At 40.4% G+C, this 14,797-nt stretch overlaps 2 protein-coding genes and 4 non-coding genes across 7 annotated transcripts in view; 1 reads left to right on the plus strand and 5 right to left on the minus strand.

The window, feature by feature from the left end:
• Window positions 1-1,273: 1,273 nt before the first annotated feature.
• Window positions 1,274-6,420, minus strand: RPL4 (ribosomal protein L4). Of its 2 annotated transcripts, XM_044917826.1 has the most exons (11): window positions 6,190-6,242; window positions 4,409-4,580; window positions 4,112-4,218; window positions 3,650-3,788; window positions 3,073-3,197; window positions 2,666-2,762; window positions 2,239-2,395; window positions 1,891-1,974; window positions 1,669-1,789; window positions 1,564-1,584; window positions 1,274-1,437 (listed from the first exon to the last, which is right to left on the minus strand). In XM_044917826.1, exons 1-11 carry the CDS (start codon window positions 6,190-6,192, stop codon window positions 1,360-1,362), a joined length of 1,104 nt encoding a protein of 367 aa, XP_044773761.1. In that variant the 5' UTR covers window positions 6,193-6,242; the 3' UTR covers window positions 1,274-1,359. The 2 variants fall into 2 exon arrangements, with proteins under 2 accessions (XP_044773761.1, XP_021549468.1); XM_021693793.1 differs by having other exon boundaries at window positions 1,274-1,584; window positions 2,666-2,795; window positions 6,190-6,420.
• LOC123325820 lies at window positions 2,546-2,615 on the minus strand. The gene has a single exon (XR_006540665.1). It is a non-coding gene; the product is annotated as a small nucleolar RNA SNORD18 (small nucleolar RNA).
• Window positions 3,304-3,375, minus strand: LOC123325819. The gene has a single exon (XR_006540664.1). It is a non-coding gene; the product is annotated as a small nucleolar RNA SNORD18 (small nucleolar RNA).
• On the minus strand, window positions 3,850-3,948 carry LOC123325870. Its single transcript, XR_006540710.1, has one exon. It is a non-coding gene; the product is annotated as a small nucleolar RNA SNORD16 (small nucleolar RNA).
• LOC123325821 lies at window positions 4,292-4,364 on the minus strand. Its single transcript, XR_006540666.1, has one exon. It is a non-coding gene; the product is annotated as a small nucleolar RNA SNORD18 (small nucleolar RNA).
• Window positions 6,421-6,687: 267 nt separating the features above from the next.
• Window positions 6,688-14,797, plus strand: part of ZWILCH (zwilch kinetochore protein) — a 34,046-nt gene continuing 25,936 nt past the window's right edge. The window contains exons 1-3 of the mRNA XM_021693995.1: window positions 6,688-6,800; window positions 9,938-9,989; window positions 12,653-12,748. Of these exons, the coding sequence (XP_021549670.1) occupies window positions 6,748-6,800; window positions 9,938-9,989; window positions 12,653-12,748 (201 nt within the window). The 5' untranslated portion in view covers window positions 6,688-6,747. The remainder of the gene's footprint in view (window positions 6,801-9,937; window positions 9,990-12,652; window positions 12,749-14,797) is intronic.

The raw sequence follows: 14,797 nt of genomic DNA on the forward strand, positions 1-14,797 counted from the left end.
CAGTAATCATCGGGAATCCTAAAGCACAGGATGTGGAGCCATAAAGAACTCGGGAGATAAAAATGGTCAAGTACCCAGTTTCAAATGCTTTCGAGCAGTACCCCCAGCATCGAACTTGAAGTTTTTTGCAAATGAAAGTTGTTTTAAACTCCTTAAAACCTGCAAATGCATCTGAGGGCAGAGACCAAAACCACGATCATCTAGCACAGAGACGCACGAGCCCTGTTGATTTTTGCAGGCAAGGATTCCTGGCCACGTGAAAGTGGTTCCCAGGAGGCTGCGCAAATTAGAGCAGGACGATTAAAAGCGGTGGTAACAAATTCAAATGGGATGTGGAGCCTTTAAATGCTAAGGGACAGAGATCTTTGTATCTGCAAACCAGAGGATACATCACCTGGATGTGTACTTTAAGGTTACCGAAGGAAACCAACCAGATGCAAAACAAGACCCTGACAAGAGACAAACATAGGTCAGGAAAGGTCAACCCTTAAGGTGGTTAAGACATGCTGACAAAACAGGGTAGGGAAAAAAATCCCCCATGTCCTTTTGGATACACTTCTCTGCGGTATACTTGGTCAACATATCCCTTTACCAAAACTGCAAACCCAAGTAGTTCTGAAAAATGCTTCTGAGACTTTCATACTATGGGTCAAAATACTGAGGGTAGCATTTCCCCTAATAACTGTACTCTATCACAGCAAGTTGTAATAGAAACCATCAATTTCTTTTTGCAGTGCCTCAAAATATATTCTGCCCTCTTGTGGTACTGAGAAAAAAAAACCTCATGTAATTTTACCTATTTTCCAAGGCGTATTTTTTGTTTTGCGGGAGAATTCTTTTTAAAAAAGATTCGAGTGAGCCTGTGAGCGAGCATGTTGAGGGAAGAGGGAGAGAATCCCAAGCGGACTCCCCACTTAACTTGGAGACCAACACAGGGCTTGATCCCATGACCCATGCATGAGCTCCTGACCTGAGCCAAAACCAAAAGTGGATGCTCAACAGATTGAGGCACCCAGGTACCCCGAGGAGTGCTAAATCTTCTAACAGTTTCTGCACATTTGAGAAGTCTTAACCACTTGCTTCTCAAAAACACTGTTACTACAAATTGGATTTTATATCTGGATTTATGCAGCATTCTTCTTCCCATTCAACTGCGTGATTTACTACAAAGGCAAGGCGCTGTTTTACACCAGACTATAAAATGGAACCAAGAGGCCAGACTTATGGGGGAACAAACAACAGAACTCTAAGATTCACAAACACATCCAAAAAGTCGTGTTTCTCACTGGCTGTGATCAGGTCTTTATTCAAAATTAGCTGTCCAAAATGATTTGACTTTTATAGAATAAACCTAAGTTTTTAGGCAGCAGGCTTCTCCGCAGTGGGTTTCTTTTCTGCAGGCTTCTTGTCAGCTGCTGGTTTCTTGGTAGCTGCAGCCTTTTTCCCCACCACAGGTTTCTTCTGCTTCTTCATACCAATAGCCTTCTTTCCTTTCTTCCCTACCACAGGCTTCTTGCTTGGAACCCCCTTCTCATCTGATTTGGCTTCTAAGGCTGCTGCTGCCTTATCCATTCGGAGTTTGTGCTACAACAAATTAAGAGAACTTAAGAATCCTATCTTTCTAAAACAAAAAGTTGACCTATCATCAAAAACCAAATTAACACTCACATTCTTGGCCTGGCGAAGAATGGTATTCCGGCGCATGGTCTTTGCATATGGGTTTAGCTTCAACATGATTCTCAGGTTCTTCAGTGGATTCTTCTTCAGAACTCTGCGATGAATCTTCTTGCTGTAAAAAAGTAGTAACATTAGTATTTTATTCACATTATCCACATTTTTGAAATAACCAGCAGTATGAGGCTTTAGCAAGAGTAAGTATCACAACTTTACCGTGGTGCTCGGAGGGCTCTTTGGATCTCTGGACTTTTCAAGATTCTGCTAAGATCTGTATTAAGCATCTTATGCATGGGAAGGCTGAGAAGAAAAAAAATGCTGAACAGTAAGATGCTCAATTCCTATTTCTCAATGAACCCTGAAACCTTCCAGAGTTCCATCAGAATTTCCATCACACTACCATCGTTCAGAATATCTCACCATTACACAATATTCAATCTGTACATAAGGGGAAATGGCTACACAACATCATCCATTATTTAGAAAACATGCAAATGAATTCTGAATGTGAATATCCACAGCATGAACATCTGTGTTCAATATATGAACACGAAGAACACTCACTTGTAGTTACTCTTGAGGGAGGCAGCCTTACGCCAAGTGCCATACAGATCGTCTAACTTGCGGAAAGCACTTTCAGTCCAAATGCAGAAACGTCCCACATGCCCACCAGGAGCAAGTTTCAAAATGTTCAGTTTGCTCACATTAAGTAAAGTAATTCCTTTTGAAGGGAAAAGAGAATTAGGGAGCCTGTATTTTAAATACAAGAAACACAAATCATGTTTATGACTTGTGTGCTACATCAGGTACCTGAGAACTATGTCACTAATTAGGCAGTTTCAACCATTGGTGTACTCAACTCATTCAGCTGAGAATCAGAAGTTCCACAAAATCATGTGTTTAAGAAACACGGACCATGAAGTGGAATCTCATCATATAAAAGCCAAGTAAGCTTGCATCATATGGGCATTGAAGTAAGCAATACAATTACCAGGGATGTTTCTGAAGGCCTTGATGATACCATTGTCTTCATTGTAGATGATGCAGGGTCCCCTGCGCTGGATACGACGACGGTTTCTCATTTTGCCCTTGCCAGCTCTCATTCGCTGAGAGGCATAGACCTAGAAAGAGAACATTTAGTATCTTGATTAAGGTATGAACCCTGCGATTGATCTTCAAAGTCAAACTCCACTTTACGATGAAAAGGAGCCACAATAAATTGCCCAACATTAACACACAGCCGTAAATGGCAGTGAGGATTCAAACCCAAGTTATAAGGTTTGAGTCCTTGTTCTCATATCCAGAGTTATACTGTCCTCCAGGCATCTTTTGAAATTTAAAAATCTGACAAATTTGTGTTAAGGACCACCAAAATGGAAATTTGTTCATTAAGCCTACCTTTTTGATATCATTCCAGGCTTTAAGTTTCTTAAGAAGCAGAACAGCCTCCTTGGTCTTCTTGTAGCCTTCAACTTTATCTTCAACCACCAAAGGAAGTTCAGGAACTTCCTCAATACGATGACCTGATAATGCCAATCAACACCAACAAATACCTGGTTACCCTGAAACTTTTGAGAAATCGAGAAACATTTCATATAATCCACAAAAGCAAAATAGCATATGATGTGCCAAATCAGAATTCCCACAAATATCATGTGTTTCAGAAACACGGACCAATTAAGTGGAATCTCATCATTTTGACAGTTTAAAATAGAGTAGGGACATGATTGAGTGGAAAGTTTTCTAATACACGAAATCACCACATTCCAATTAGTTCACCAGTTATTACACAATATTCACTGATGACTTACTATAGATTGAAGTAGAACTATTATTTAGTAGAGAGAAATTTAGTCAGGGAACATTGGGATGAATAGAATCTACACAGGTTATTATTAACATGAATGAAATGGGTCAGGTGGAGGGAGAAAAAAAGGGTATTTTGTCCCATTCCTGTAATACAAAATACACAAACCTTTAGACATGACCAGTGCAGGTAAGGCTGAGGCAGCCAGGGCAGAGCAGATGGCATATCGCTTCTGTGTTGTGTTCACTCTGCGATGCCAACGGCGCCAGGTTTTGGTTGGTGCAAACATGCGGCCCCCACGACACATCTATTTTCCCAGTTAAGAATCACATTTCCCAAATTTTAGGAATTATAAAAGGGTTATGTCTTGCTCAGTAAGAATTTTCGTCACCCTTCTGAACCAGCTTACTGACAGCAGGCAACTGTCGCTGAGAACAGAGTAAGACGCAAATTACGACATCACTGCAAGCAAAACTTCCCAATGCCAAGCCCCTATCTGCCCAGAGCAATGTTTAACCTGGACACTATTGGCATGTTGGAAATATTTACAAAACTGCTAATATGAATAAACCAGGTCCAGTCTGATAAATTCCACAAGAGCTGACCAATCCAGAGTAAAACAAAGGATACATTTCCAAAAGCACCCTGGCCAGAACGGTGAGTCCCTCCGCCTCGAACTCTGGGAATTCGAGCCACAGCTCTGCCAGTACCCCAAGACTCAGCACTGGTTTGATGACCTGAAATTGGGAAGAAATACAAGTTTTAGCTACTCAACCATATCAACCTAGGACTATTATGCATGATAGCAACAGCATCAGAACATCCAGGAAAATCACGTTGATTCAGAAACACGGACCAATGGGAGTGGAATTTCATCACTGCTGTTAAGCAGGTCTTAAAAAATATCAACCCTTGAAAAATCCATACCTGCTAATTCACTGACCGCATATGGCTGTCTGTTGTTTTTGCGCAAGTTGGTGTGAACAAAGTTCACGATATCAGGTCGAATGGGAGCCTTGAACACAGCAGGCAAAGTAACATTTTTGCCAGATGATTCCCCCTTTTCGGAGTACACAGATATTAATGGACGAGCACACGCCTGGGAAAAAGAAAAAAATACTTATGTTGACAATATCAGAAACACTATTCTCACATATCAACAGTATCTTTATTTAGATATTTTAAAAGATTTTATTTATTTGAGAGAGAGAATGAGACAGCATGAGAGGGAGGAGGGTCAGTGGGAGAAGCAGCCTCCCTGCTGAGCAGGGAGCCTGATGTGGGACTCGATCCCAGGACTCCAGGATCATGACCTGAGCCGAAGGCAGTCGCTTAACCAACTGAGCCACCCAGGTGCCCCTCAACAGTATCTTTAAAGACTGAATTACAGATGAGATTCGAATTTGGGTAGACAGACAACGCTTAGGGCTGAAACAAAGGCTATTACGAACACACCATGTTTATTAACTTCAATAAATTCTTATACTCAAGAACATTTAGAATCTCAAAATCCACCACAAAATTTATCATTCAACTTTCAACCCAGGCCGTACAAAAGAAAATGATCGAAAGTATACTGTAAGGTTTGAAAATGCTATCTAATGTCACCATCTGAACTTTTGCCAACTGTCAGAAATCTGGTCTACCACAGCTCTACTTCAAATTTCTGCCCTTGGCCCCCTTCATCCTGAACACAGCTCATGAAACTTACCAACAAAAATACTGGTCATATTACTTTTTGCTCAACCTCCTCCAAAGACTTACCAACTAAAAATAAACCTACCAAAGTTTTCAGGATGGCCTATATGATCTGCTAGACCTCATCTCCCATAATCTTTTCCAGACATCACTGTCCCTATACTCAGGGCCATACCCCTTCTGCCTCAGTAATCGTTGTCTTCATCCTGAAGAGCCTCACACTCCTTCAGACCACCTTCTGGAAAGTTTCTCTGATCACTTTACCGCCCAACTACTGCCTCCACTCCCATTCCCCATGTTAACAGCAATTACTACCGTAGAATATTTCGGCGTTATTTTGTTCAAATTATGATCCAAGCATCACAAGTGTTGTCTTTTTTTTCACTGAACTCCCCAGGGCACAAAAACACTACACAATACATGTAACAAACATTATTTGGGGAAATGCAGTGCAAGTGACATTAGTCGTACCACAAGCTAAGAATTTGATGGTTTAGGGGACACCTAACAGAGCAATTTTTAAAGTAAGAGGAACGGGAAGCTTTTGTAGAGGCGATTCTTAGATGAACACATACGAGAATTCAGAAAAACGTGGATATACAAATCTTTCCCAAGATCTCTCTCGAAACACGAAAATATTCCTTATTTAACAGCACGTGAGAATTCAAGGCCCAAAATTGATTTTCACCCCGATTCAGCCTTAGGCCCCAAGAGTTTCCAAGTTGTCAGGAGAACCAATGCCTTATACGAGCCAAGGAAAACTAGAATCCCAAAGGTTCCTCTGCACCTGAGAACGATCTGATGTCGCCCTGTGCTGGGACGCCCACGTTGCCTCTAAAATGGCTGCCGTAAAGCCGCACTACCCAGCTCCGAGCCACAAACAGACGCCTTTGACCCTCATCCCCTTTTCCTCGCTTTCTCTCCTGAAGATATTATGCCCCAAACCCCTAACCCATTCCTGCCGGGACCCGAGAGCAGGGAAAAGCCCACCAGAGAAAGCTTCCACTCACCATCGCGGGGAGAGGAGAGGGCCACGCTCCTCTCAACCCGGCGGCTCCTATAGGAAAAGGAAGTGCTTAGCACTTCCGCTCTATATGTAACCTTCAACTCGTCCGCCAACCTGCCCCGCCTCAGAACCAATCCAGAGACACAAAATATCGCCTTACCACTCTATAAAAAATAACAAATAGCGTGTTATTTCTTTACATGCATTAAACTACGGTACCCACTGACTTTAAAAGCCAACAAAAGCGCTTAGAAACAAGGGACTCCTTTTTGCGGAATAATCCCTAAGGAGGCGTGGCAACTCTCGCGAGATGAGATATCGTTTTCCCCTTCAACCACTGCAACTTACTTTAACTTTTTCTTACGGGAATGGAAAACTGCTGGGACGGAAAAAAACCGCTGTGTGCTCTAAAACAAAAGATTAACTTTGTGGACAAACGGGGCCTGTCGGAGGTGGGTGGGGTGTAAACGTAGTCCCGGCGAGGGGGTCATGACCCCGGACGTCAGCATCCGGCGCGCAGTTCAGTTTGGCGGTCTCGGATTTGCAGTCAAACTGGGGCGTGATGTGGTCCCGAATGAACCGAGCTGCCGAGGAGTTTTACTCTCGTCTCCTGCAGTGAGTTGTAGCTGGTGCTGTTGCCTAGGGTGCGAGGGCAGCACTTCTCCCTGGGCATGTTTCTCGGTCCCCAACCCAAGCCTCTTTCCCCTGCTTTGGGGAGAAGTGCCTTGTCAGTTCTCAGCGGCGCCTAAGTTTCAAACTAAGGCAGCTTTCCTGGAGTCTGGGAGTTGGGGAAAGGCCGGTTATCTGCTCCAGCGTGGGGTTGGCCCTGTGGGGGCTTGCTTGTAGTCTCGTATAGGAGAAAACAACGTTATCAATCGGGGTGGAAGGTGACAAGTTTTTCGAGGCGCTTTATTCATGCGGATGATCCACCGAATTTAGGATATGTTAGAGACGCCTCTCAGGATTTGGAAAACTAGATGTTGGCATCCTTCATCTCTTTAAAGCCTTTCTGGTGTGAAACGTATTGGCTATTCAGAATAATTATCTGTGCTACAGTTGTAATAACGTAATAGTGTGTTGGGTTTTTAAAGTACCCTTATTTCACTGTGCTCTAAGACTTTGTTCTTAAAGTGAAGTGCTAGTACAAAAGGGGATTCCATCTAGTTCTGCATCCAGCTTTAAAATCTAATCCAGCAGTTCTCAAATTTGAGCTTGCATCAGTCACCTGGAGGGTTGTCAAAACACAAGATTGCTGGGCCCCATTTCCAGGGTTTCTGATTTAGTAAGTCTGGGTGGGGCCAAAGAATTCTAACAAATTCCAGGTGAAACCTGCTGCTGGCTTGACACCACACTTTGAGAACCACTGATGTAATCTAACCCCTAATTTTCTAAATGCCATAATTTTTCATTATTTATCTTTATTGCTTTTTTTCCGCTTACAAAAGTAGTAATGTAGCGCCGGGGTGGCTCAGTCGGTTAAGCATCTGCCTTTGGCTCAGGTCACGATCCCAGGGTCCTCGGATAGAGCCTCTCATTGGGCTCCCGGCTCTGCAGGGGATTCTGCTTCTCCTCCCTCTGGCTGCCACTTCGCCCTGCTTGTGCTCTCTCTCTGTCAAATAAATAAATAAAATCTTTAAAAAAAAGTAATAATGCTTGACAGTTTTTTGAACATTATAGACAGAGCACTAGGTTCTTTATTAATGTCTTGGATGGTTTTCAGTATGACACCCTATAGATTTATCTCATTGTTTTTAACTGCTTTGTAATATTTTATCCTATGTCTGTCTTATGTTTATTTAACCAGTTCCCCATTGATATAGTTTTATTTAGATCCTATTTATAATTCCCGGTTATTTCACGGAGCTTAGTCTTTTTCTCTACTTGTAAGCACAGAAGTCTCTTTTACTTCTCTTGAGTCCTTCACAATGCCTGTGCATCCAGTTGCCTACTGGAAATTTCCACGAGACCTCAAACTCAGTATCTGCAAAACCGAATTCATCTTTTCCCAGCAACCTGACATTCTGCTCCTGACTCCTATCTCTGAATTAAGAGTTCCAAATCTAAGATTCTCACTTCTCTTTTCCAGCACCCCCCCCCCAGCCCCCATTCCATCTAAATCAGTCACCTGGTACCCTTGTTTCCCCTCTATCTCTACTGTTTTTGTTCAGGCCATTGTCACTTATTCACAGCGATTTTCCTGGCCTCCAAGTTTATGCCCTCCATCTCATGGTCAGAGAGGTATTTCCCAGTTAAAATTTTTTAGTGGGGCACCTGGGTGGCTCAGTCGGTTAAGCATCTGATCAGGTCATGATCTCGGGGTCCTGGGATTGAGCCTCACTTTGGGGCTTTGCTCAGCAGGGAGCCTGCTCCCTCTGCCTTTGCCCTCCCCCCTGCTCTCTCTCGTGCTCTCTGTCTCTTTCAAATAAATAACTAAATAAAATCTTTAAAATAAAATCTTTGAGTGAGTTCCTCTTGGTTTTCAGGATAAAATTCTAGTGGTATGGCAACATGTCTTCCATTGTGTGGCCACAGTACCCTGCACTCACCTCTGTTGGAGCACCCATCACCCTGTATTCTAACTGTGGACTTACTCTTTGGACTTCAGTCAAGACTATGAACCAGGGACTATGTTTTTGTTGTATATCCTGAACATCTAGGAAGAGTGCCTGCCTATAATATACATGACTGTTGAATAATTGAATAACATCCCTCAGTTATACACAAAGGGCAGTTATCTTTAAGAATAAGTCACTGTCTTGTCCAAAATGGCAAAAGTGAATCACAGGCCTAGCTCTCCTGTTTTTATTTCAGGAAGTCAGAGTAGATCAAATAATAAATGGTATCCTGAAACAACTCCATTGGGCTTCTTTAGGTCTCTAAAGATTGTGTCTCTTTCAGAGTGTAGGGCAGACTGATGTGCATTTTGGTATGTTCAGTGGTTTATAGTTCACACGCTTTGGGATGACTATTTTAGAACTTTCTTGAATGAAACGATAATTATTAAATGATACCCAAGAGTTTTGTGCTTAAATTTTTAAAAGGAAGTTGTTTAACGTTATCAAATTTACTAAGTTTTTAGTGACCGCTCATAAAAATAGAGGGAGGATAGGTGTTTCTCTTTTAGCCATAGAAATCTAGGACTAGGAACCTTAAATAACTTTTCTGTGGTTACCCACTGATTCAGTGGCAGATCAGAATCCAGTGATTTTTACTTCCTATAAGTTACATGGTATATTACATTTTAATAGTAACTGATGATGTGTTTTAGAAGATGAGAGTAGAGGTAGGTAACCTGATTTCCTGCTGCCTCTGAGAAGCTATTGTGCCCAGTTGTGGGTAGCAGTCTATTAATTTCTACCACATCTCTTTTTTTCTGATATTCTTTTTTTTTTTTTTAAAGATTTTATTTATTTGTCAGAGAGAGTGCGTGCACACAAGCAGGGGGAGTGGCATACAGAAAGGAGAAGCAGGCTCCCCGCTGAGCAAGGAGCCCTATGGGTGACTTGATCCCAGGACCCTGGGATCATGACCTGAGCCGAAGGCAGATGCTTAACCGACTGAGCCACCCAGGCGTCCCTTCTCATATTCTTTTTCTGCTTTTTCCCCCTCTTCCCAACCATGCCTTAGGGCTGTCAGGACTACTTTGCGCTTTGCTTTTCTCACTGGTGTCCTACAGAGGTAAAGTGATGACTACTGAATTTAAATATCAGAATACTATGACTCTGTTTTTCACGTGTAGTTCTTCATTTCAGGGAGTTTGATGAAGAAAAGAAAGGAATCCATAAAGATCCATTTATCTATGAGGTATGAACAATTTATTTCGTTTTTAAACACAACTCAGTAATCCTAACATTCTGCTTTTTTAAAAGTTGGGTTCATTGAAGTTAGTTTATAGTAAATCCCACCCTTTTAGGGTACAATTCTATGAGTTTTTACAAATGCATCAGTCATATAACCACCCCCGTGATCAAGATCTAGAACATTTCTGTCACCTCCAAAAATCTCATGTCCCTTTATAATCAGCCCTTTGTCCCTGGCCTTTTCCAGAATGTTATATAAATAAAATCATACGGTATGTAGTCTTTTGGGTCTGGCTTCTGTCAAGGAATGTAATGCATTTGAGATTCATCTATGTTTTGTGTGTATCAGTAGTTCATTCCATTTTATTGTTGGATAGTATCCCATTGTATGGGTGTGCGACACTTACCACTTACCAGCTGATGGACACTTGGATTGTTTCCAGTTTTTGATAGTTATGAATAAAGCTACTATAAACATTCATGGATTTATTAAGCATTTAATATATGCCAAGTGTTCCATAGCTAAAGTCTCCATATGGTTTAATCTATAAAATAATTAGTGAACTAAAATTAATTGTATGCTAAAAGACAAATAAGCTGGAGAGAAATAGTCATATAAGGTAAATGTTAATATATAAATAATACATAAAAAATTCTTAAAAATCAAAGAAAAATGACAACTGTAATAGAAGAATAGACAAAAGACATAAATAAGTAAGCCCAGAAAGAAAATTACAAGTAGAGTTATTTCTTACTGTTTGAGTTTTCACTAACCAAACTCAGGAATTAAGTATATCTAGGTAAATGTATTAATCCCTCCCCATTGGAATTCTTGCTTGATACGTATATTAGTTTCCTGGGGCTGCTGTAACCACAAATTGGTTTGCTTAAAACATCAGAAATTTATTCTGTTGCAATTCTGGAGACTAGGACTCTGAAATGGAGGTGTCAGGAGGGCCATGCTCCTATTGAAGGCTCTAGGAAAGGATCCTTCCTCAGCTCTTCCTAGTTTCTGGTGGTTTCCAACAATCCTTGGAGTTTCTTGGCTTGTAGACACATCACTCTAATTTCTGCAGCTGTCAATACATAGCATCCTTTTGTGTCTATGTCTCTAAATCTTTCCCTCCTTATAAGTACATCAGTAATTGGATTTAGGGCCCCCCCCCAGTCCAAGTTAATCCTCAACTTGATTACGTTTGCCAAGACCCTTCTTGTAAAGTCACATTCAGAGGAACCAGGAGTTAGGACTTCATGTCTTTCGGGGACATATTCAATCCACAACAGTACTTGAAACTCAAGAGCCTAGTAGATTATAATAACACAACATCCTTTGCTTTCTGAATTTGGTATCTAAATGCTTTAGGATCCAAACTGAGAAACAAAATGGATTCAGGTAATGAGAGTTATTTGTCAATGGTAAGCCTTTGAGAGACTGGTCACCTTCATTAGTAATCAAATAAATGAAAAAAACAGTAACAACCAAGATACTATTTTTTGCTGTGAGATGGTAAAAATAAACAGTGAAAATATACTCTGTGTTGCCATAAGTGATGGGAATGCAAATATGTGGGGGCAGCATATTTGCAAGGCAATTTGACAAAGTCGGTGTGTTTCTAACTATTCATCTTAAGAAAGTAATTCAAGGATGTCTATTATTAGTTGTTTATTATAGTAGATAACTTAAAAGTATCCAAATGTTGGGGTGCTTGGGTGGCTCGGTCGTTAAGCGTCTGCCTTCAGCTCAGGTCATGATCCCAGGGTCCTGGGATCGAGCCCCGCATCGGGCTCCCTGCTCCGCGGGAAGCCTGCTTCTCCCTCTCCCACTCCCCCTGCTTGTGTTCCCTCTCTTGCTGTGTCTCTCTCTGTCAAATAAATAAATAAAATCTTTAAAAAAAAAAAAGTATCCAAATGTTGAACAAAATGGGATTAGTTATATGATGGTAGAGCCAAAGAACACTTAATGGGGTGGAAAGAAGTGTATGATACAGAATGTCTATTTTTATTAAGCAAAATCCTATCTAGATATCTAAATACTGAATACATTTCTACTTAAGTAGATTTATTTATGGAAAAAGATCTAAAATAGATGCCAACCATGCTAATAACAGTAGTGATTATCCTGGCTAGTAGAATTATATGTGAGTTAAAATGGCTTAGCTATCTATTTTCAGACCTTTATGCAATGAACATGCTTGCAATTGGAATGAAAAAATACATAGTTCCTAGAGATTGATAAAAGTTCTAAATTCCATAGTACAATCAGAATAAAAGATCATATTTATAAACTGCTAATTATATGGTACATTATAGTAAGTACAGTATGAGTCAAGGAAGAGGATGTCTCTGATCCTCATCAAAAGAAGGCTCTATAAGGCAGGGTGCACTTTAGGGAGGCCTTGAAGCCTGTGTAGAAGTGAATAGAGCTAGGTTTGTCTAAACATGAAAAAACAACATGGCAAAGAATAAATGAATGCTTCTCTTTAGAACATTATGTCTTGTTCAAATTCTCTTTTTCAATTGTTTCTGTAAAATTAGTCTTTTTTTTTTTTTTTTTAGTAACAATGTATTATTTCAGGGGTACAGGTAAAATTAGTCTTTGTGTTTAAATATTTGTACTAATATATATGTGTGTATATATAACTGCTTGACTTTATCTATTTTTAATAGGCTGATGTTCAAGTGCAGTTGATCAGCAAAGGCCAACCAAATCCTTTAAAAAATATTCTAAATGAAAATGACGTAGTATTCATCATGGAGAAATTGGTAAGTAGTGCTTGGGCTTTGCACTTGTTTAATTTTTTTTTTTTTTTAAGATTTTATTTTTAAGTAATCTCTATCTTCATTGGGGGGGCTCAAACCCCGAGATCAAGAGTCACATCCTCCACCAGCTGAGCCAGCCAGGCACCCCTGTCTTTGTTTAATTCCTAATAGGCAAATTCAGTTTATTGGGAATGATCTCAGATGTGCACATTTTTTTTAATCAGCAAATTAGTGAAAGTGGATTCTAATTCTTTTAGAAGTAGATACAGTGGTGTCCAATAGAAATATAATGAGAACTGTATAGGTAATTTAAAATTTTGTAGTAGCCTGATTTTAAAAAAAAGTGAAATTAATTATCATACAGTAATATTGACTTTTTTCTTTTGTTGTCCACTTCTTTGAATTTTAGCGCATGTATAGATTCTGGTAATCACCACCACAATCAGGGCACAGAATAGTTCCATCACCCCAACAACTCCCTCATGCTATCCCTTTAAAAACCCCCTGGCAACCACTGATCTCTTCTCCCTTGGTGTAGTTTTATCTTTTTAAGAATGTTGTGAATGGAATCATAGAGTCTGTAGCCTTTTGAGTCTGACTTCTTTCACTCTGTATAATGCCTTTGAGATTCATCCAAGTTGTATGTATATCAGTGGTTCATTTCTTGTAATAGCTGAGTAGATTCTGTGGTATGGATGTACCACTGTTTATTTATCTAGTCACTCTTTGAATGACATTTGGGCTGTTTTCTGTCTCCAGTGATCATGAATAGAGCTGCTGTTAATCATTTTTGTACAGATTTTTGCGTGAGTGTGTTTTTTCTTTACGGTAAATACCGAGGAGTGGGATTGTCTGAAATTAGGTTTAATAATGCTTTTTATTTAGTCTCATATATCTGATAATACCATTTCAATGCATAGTGAATATAAAAATCATTAATGAGATATTTTAAGGTTTTTTTTTTTTCCCCATACTGCATCTTTAAAATCTGGGGTGTATTTACACTTACATCTTCATTTGGTCTGGCCCCATTTCCAGTACTCAGTAGCTGCGTGTGGCCAGTGCCTCTTGTATTGAACAGCACAGCATAAGTAGCTATGACTCATGAAGTTCTACTTTTTAATTTTTGTTTGTGAAATGTAAGAGAAAACTTCTTATCTTTTGCATCATTTTATAATTCCAGCCTGAAACCTTTGTGTTTTAATTATGGTGTTTTGGCAGAGCAATTATAGTGATTTTTATTGAGTGGTGATAATGCTGTCAGGTTATACAGTTGCTTTGGGGCCAGAACACATTCCTTTGACTACGTTTTTCCTGAAGTAGATTGGAACAGTCTCTATTAGGGGAAAGTGGAGGTACTTTTACAAGGAACTCTTCTGTTTGCTTTAGGACCCTCATGCTCTCTGGTGAAAGAACAGGGAGCTTTTCATTTGAATGCATACAATAGCTCCTTTTGGGGAAGGGGGGCAACTTTGTTTTTTATGTTAATAAAAGGGTGGTTTTTTTTTTTAAGTTTTTTTATTTGAGAGCGAGAGAGAGAGAGAGAGAGAGAGAGAGAGAGAATGAGAGAGAGAGAGAGAGAGAGAGAGATCACAAGGGGTGGGGAAGGGTAGAAGGAGAAGCAGACTCCCCTCTGAGCAGGGAGCCCGATGCAGGACTCCATCCCAGGAGCCTGGGATCATGACCCAAGCCAAAAGCAGATGCTTAACCGACTGAGCCACCCAGGTGCCCCTAATGAAAGAGTGTTATTACTGCTTATCTATAGTGGACAGATGCTTGGGAAATAATTATAGGTGAGTTATGTGGTTGAATTTAGACTTTTGTTATGGGGAAAAGGGAAAGTGTATGTAGAGCAAAAGCCAAAAAAATTAAGATGTTCAGATGAAGATGAGCCACCTAGGAAAAGATAAGAATGAGCCAAGGGGGATCTGGGAATGTGGTCGGGATCCCAGTGAGGACGCAGCTCGCCCTTGTGGGAAGGTCCCTGGAATTCACTGGGGCTCTGGCATTTTTGGATGAGGAGCAGTCAAAATGGCCATTGTCTCTGCAAAG

This window comes from Neomonachus schauinslandi, chromosome 9 (genome assembly GCF_002201575.2).
Source record: "Neomonachus schauinslandi chromosome 9, ASM220157v2, whole genome shotgun sequence".
NCBI lineage: Eukaryota > Metazoa > Chordata > Mammalia > Carnivora > Phocidae > Neomonachus > Neomonachus schauinslandi.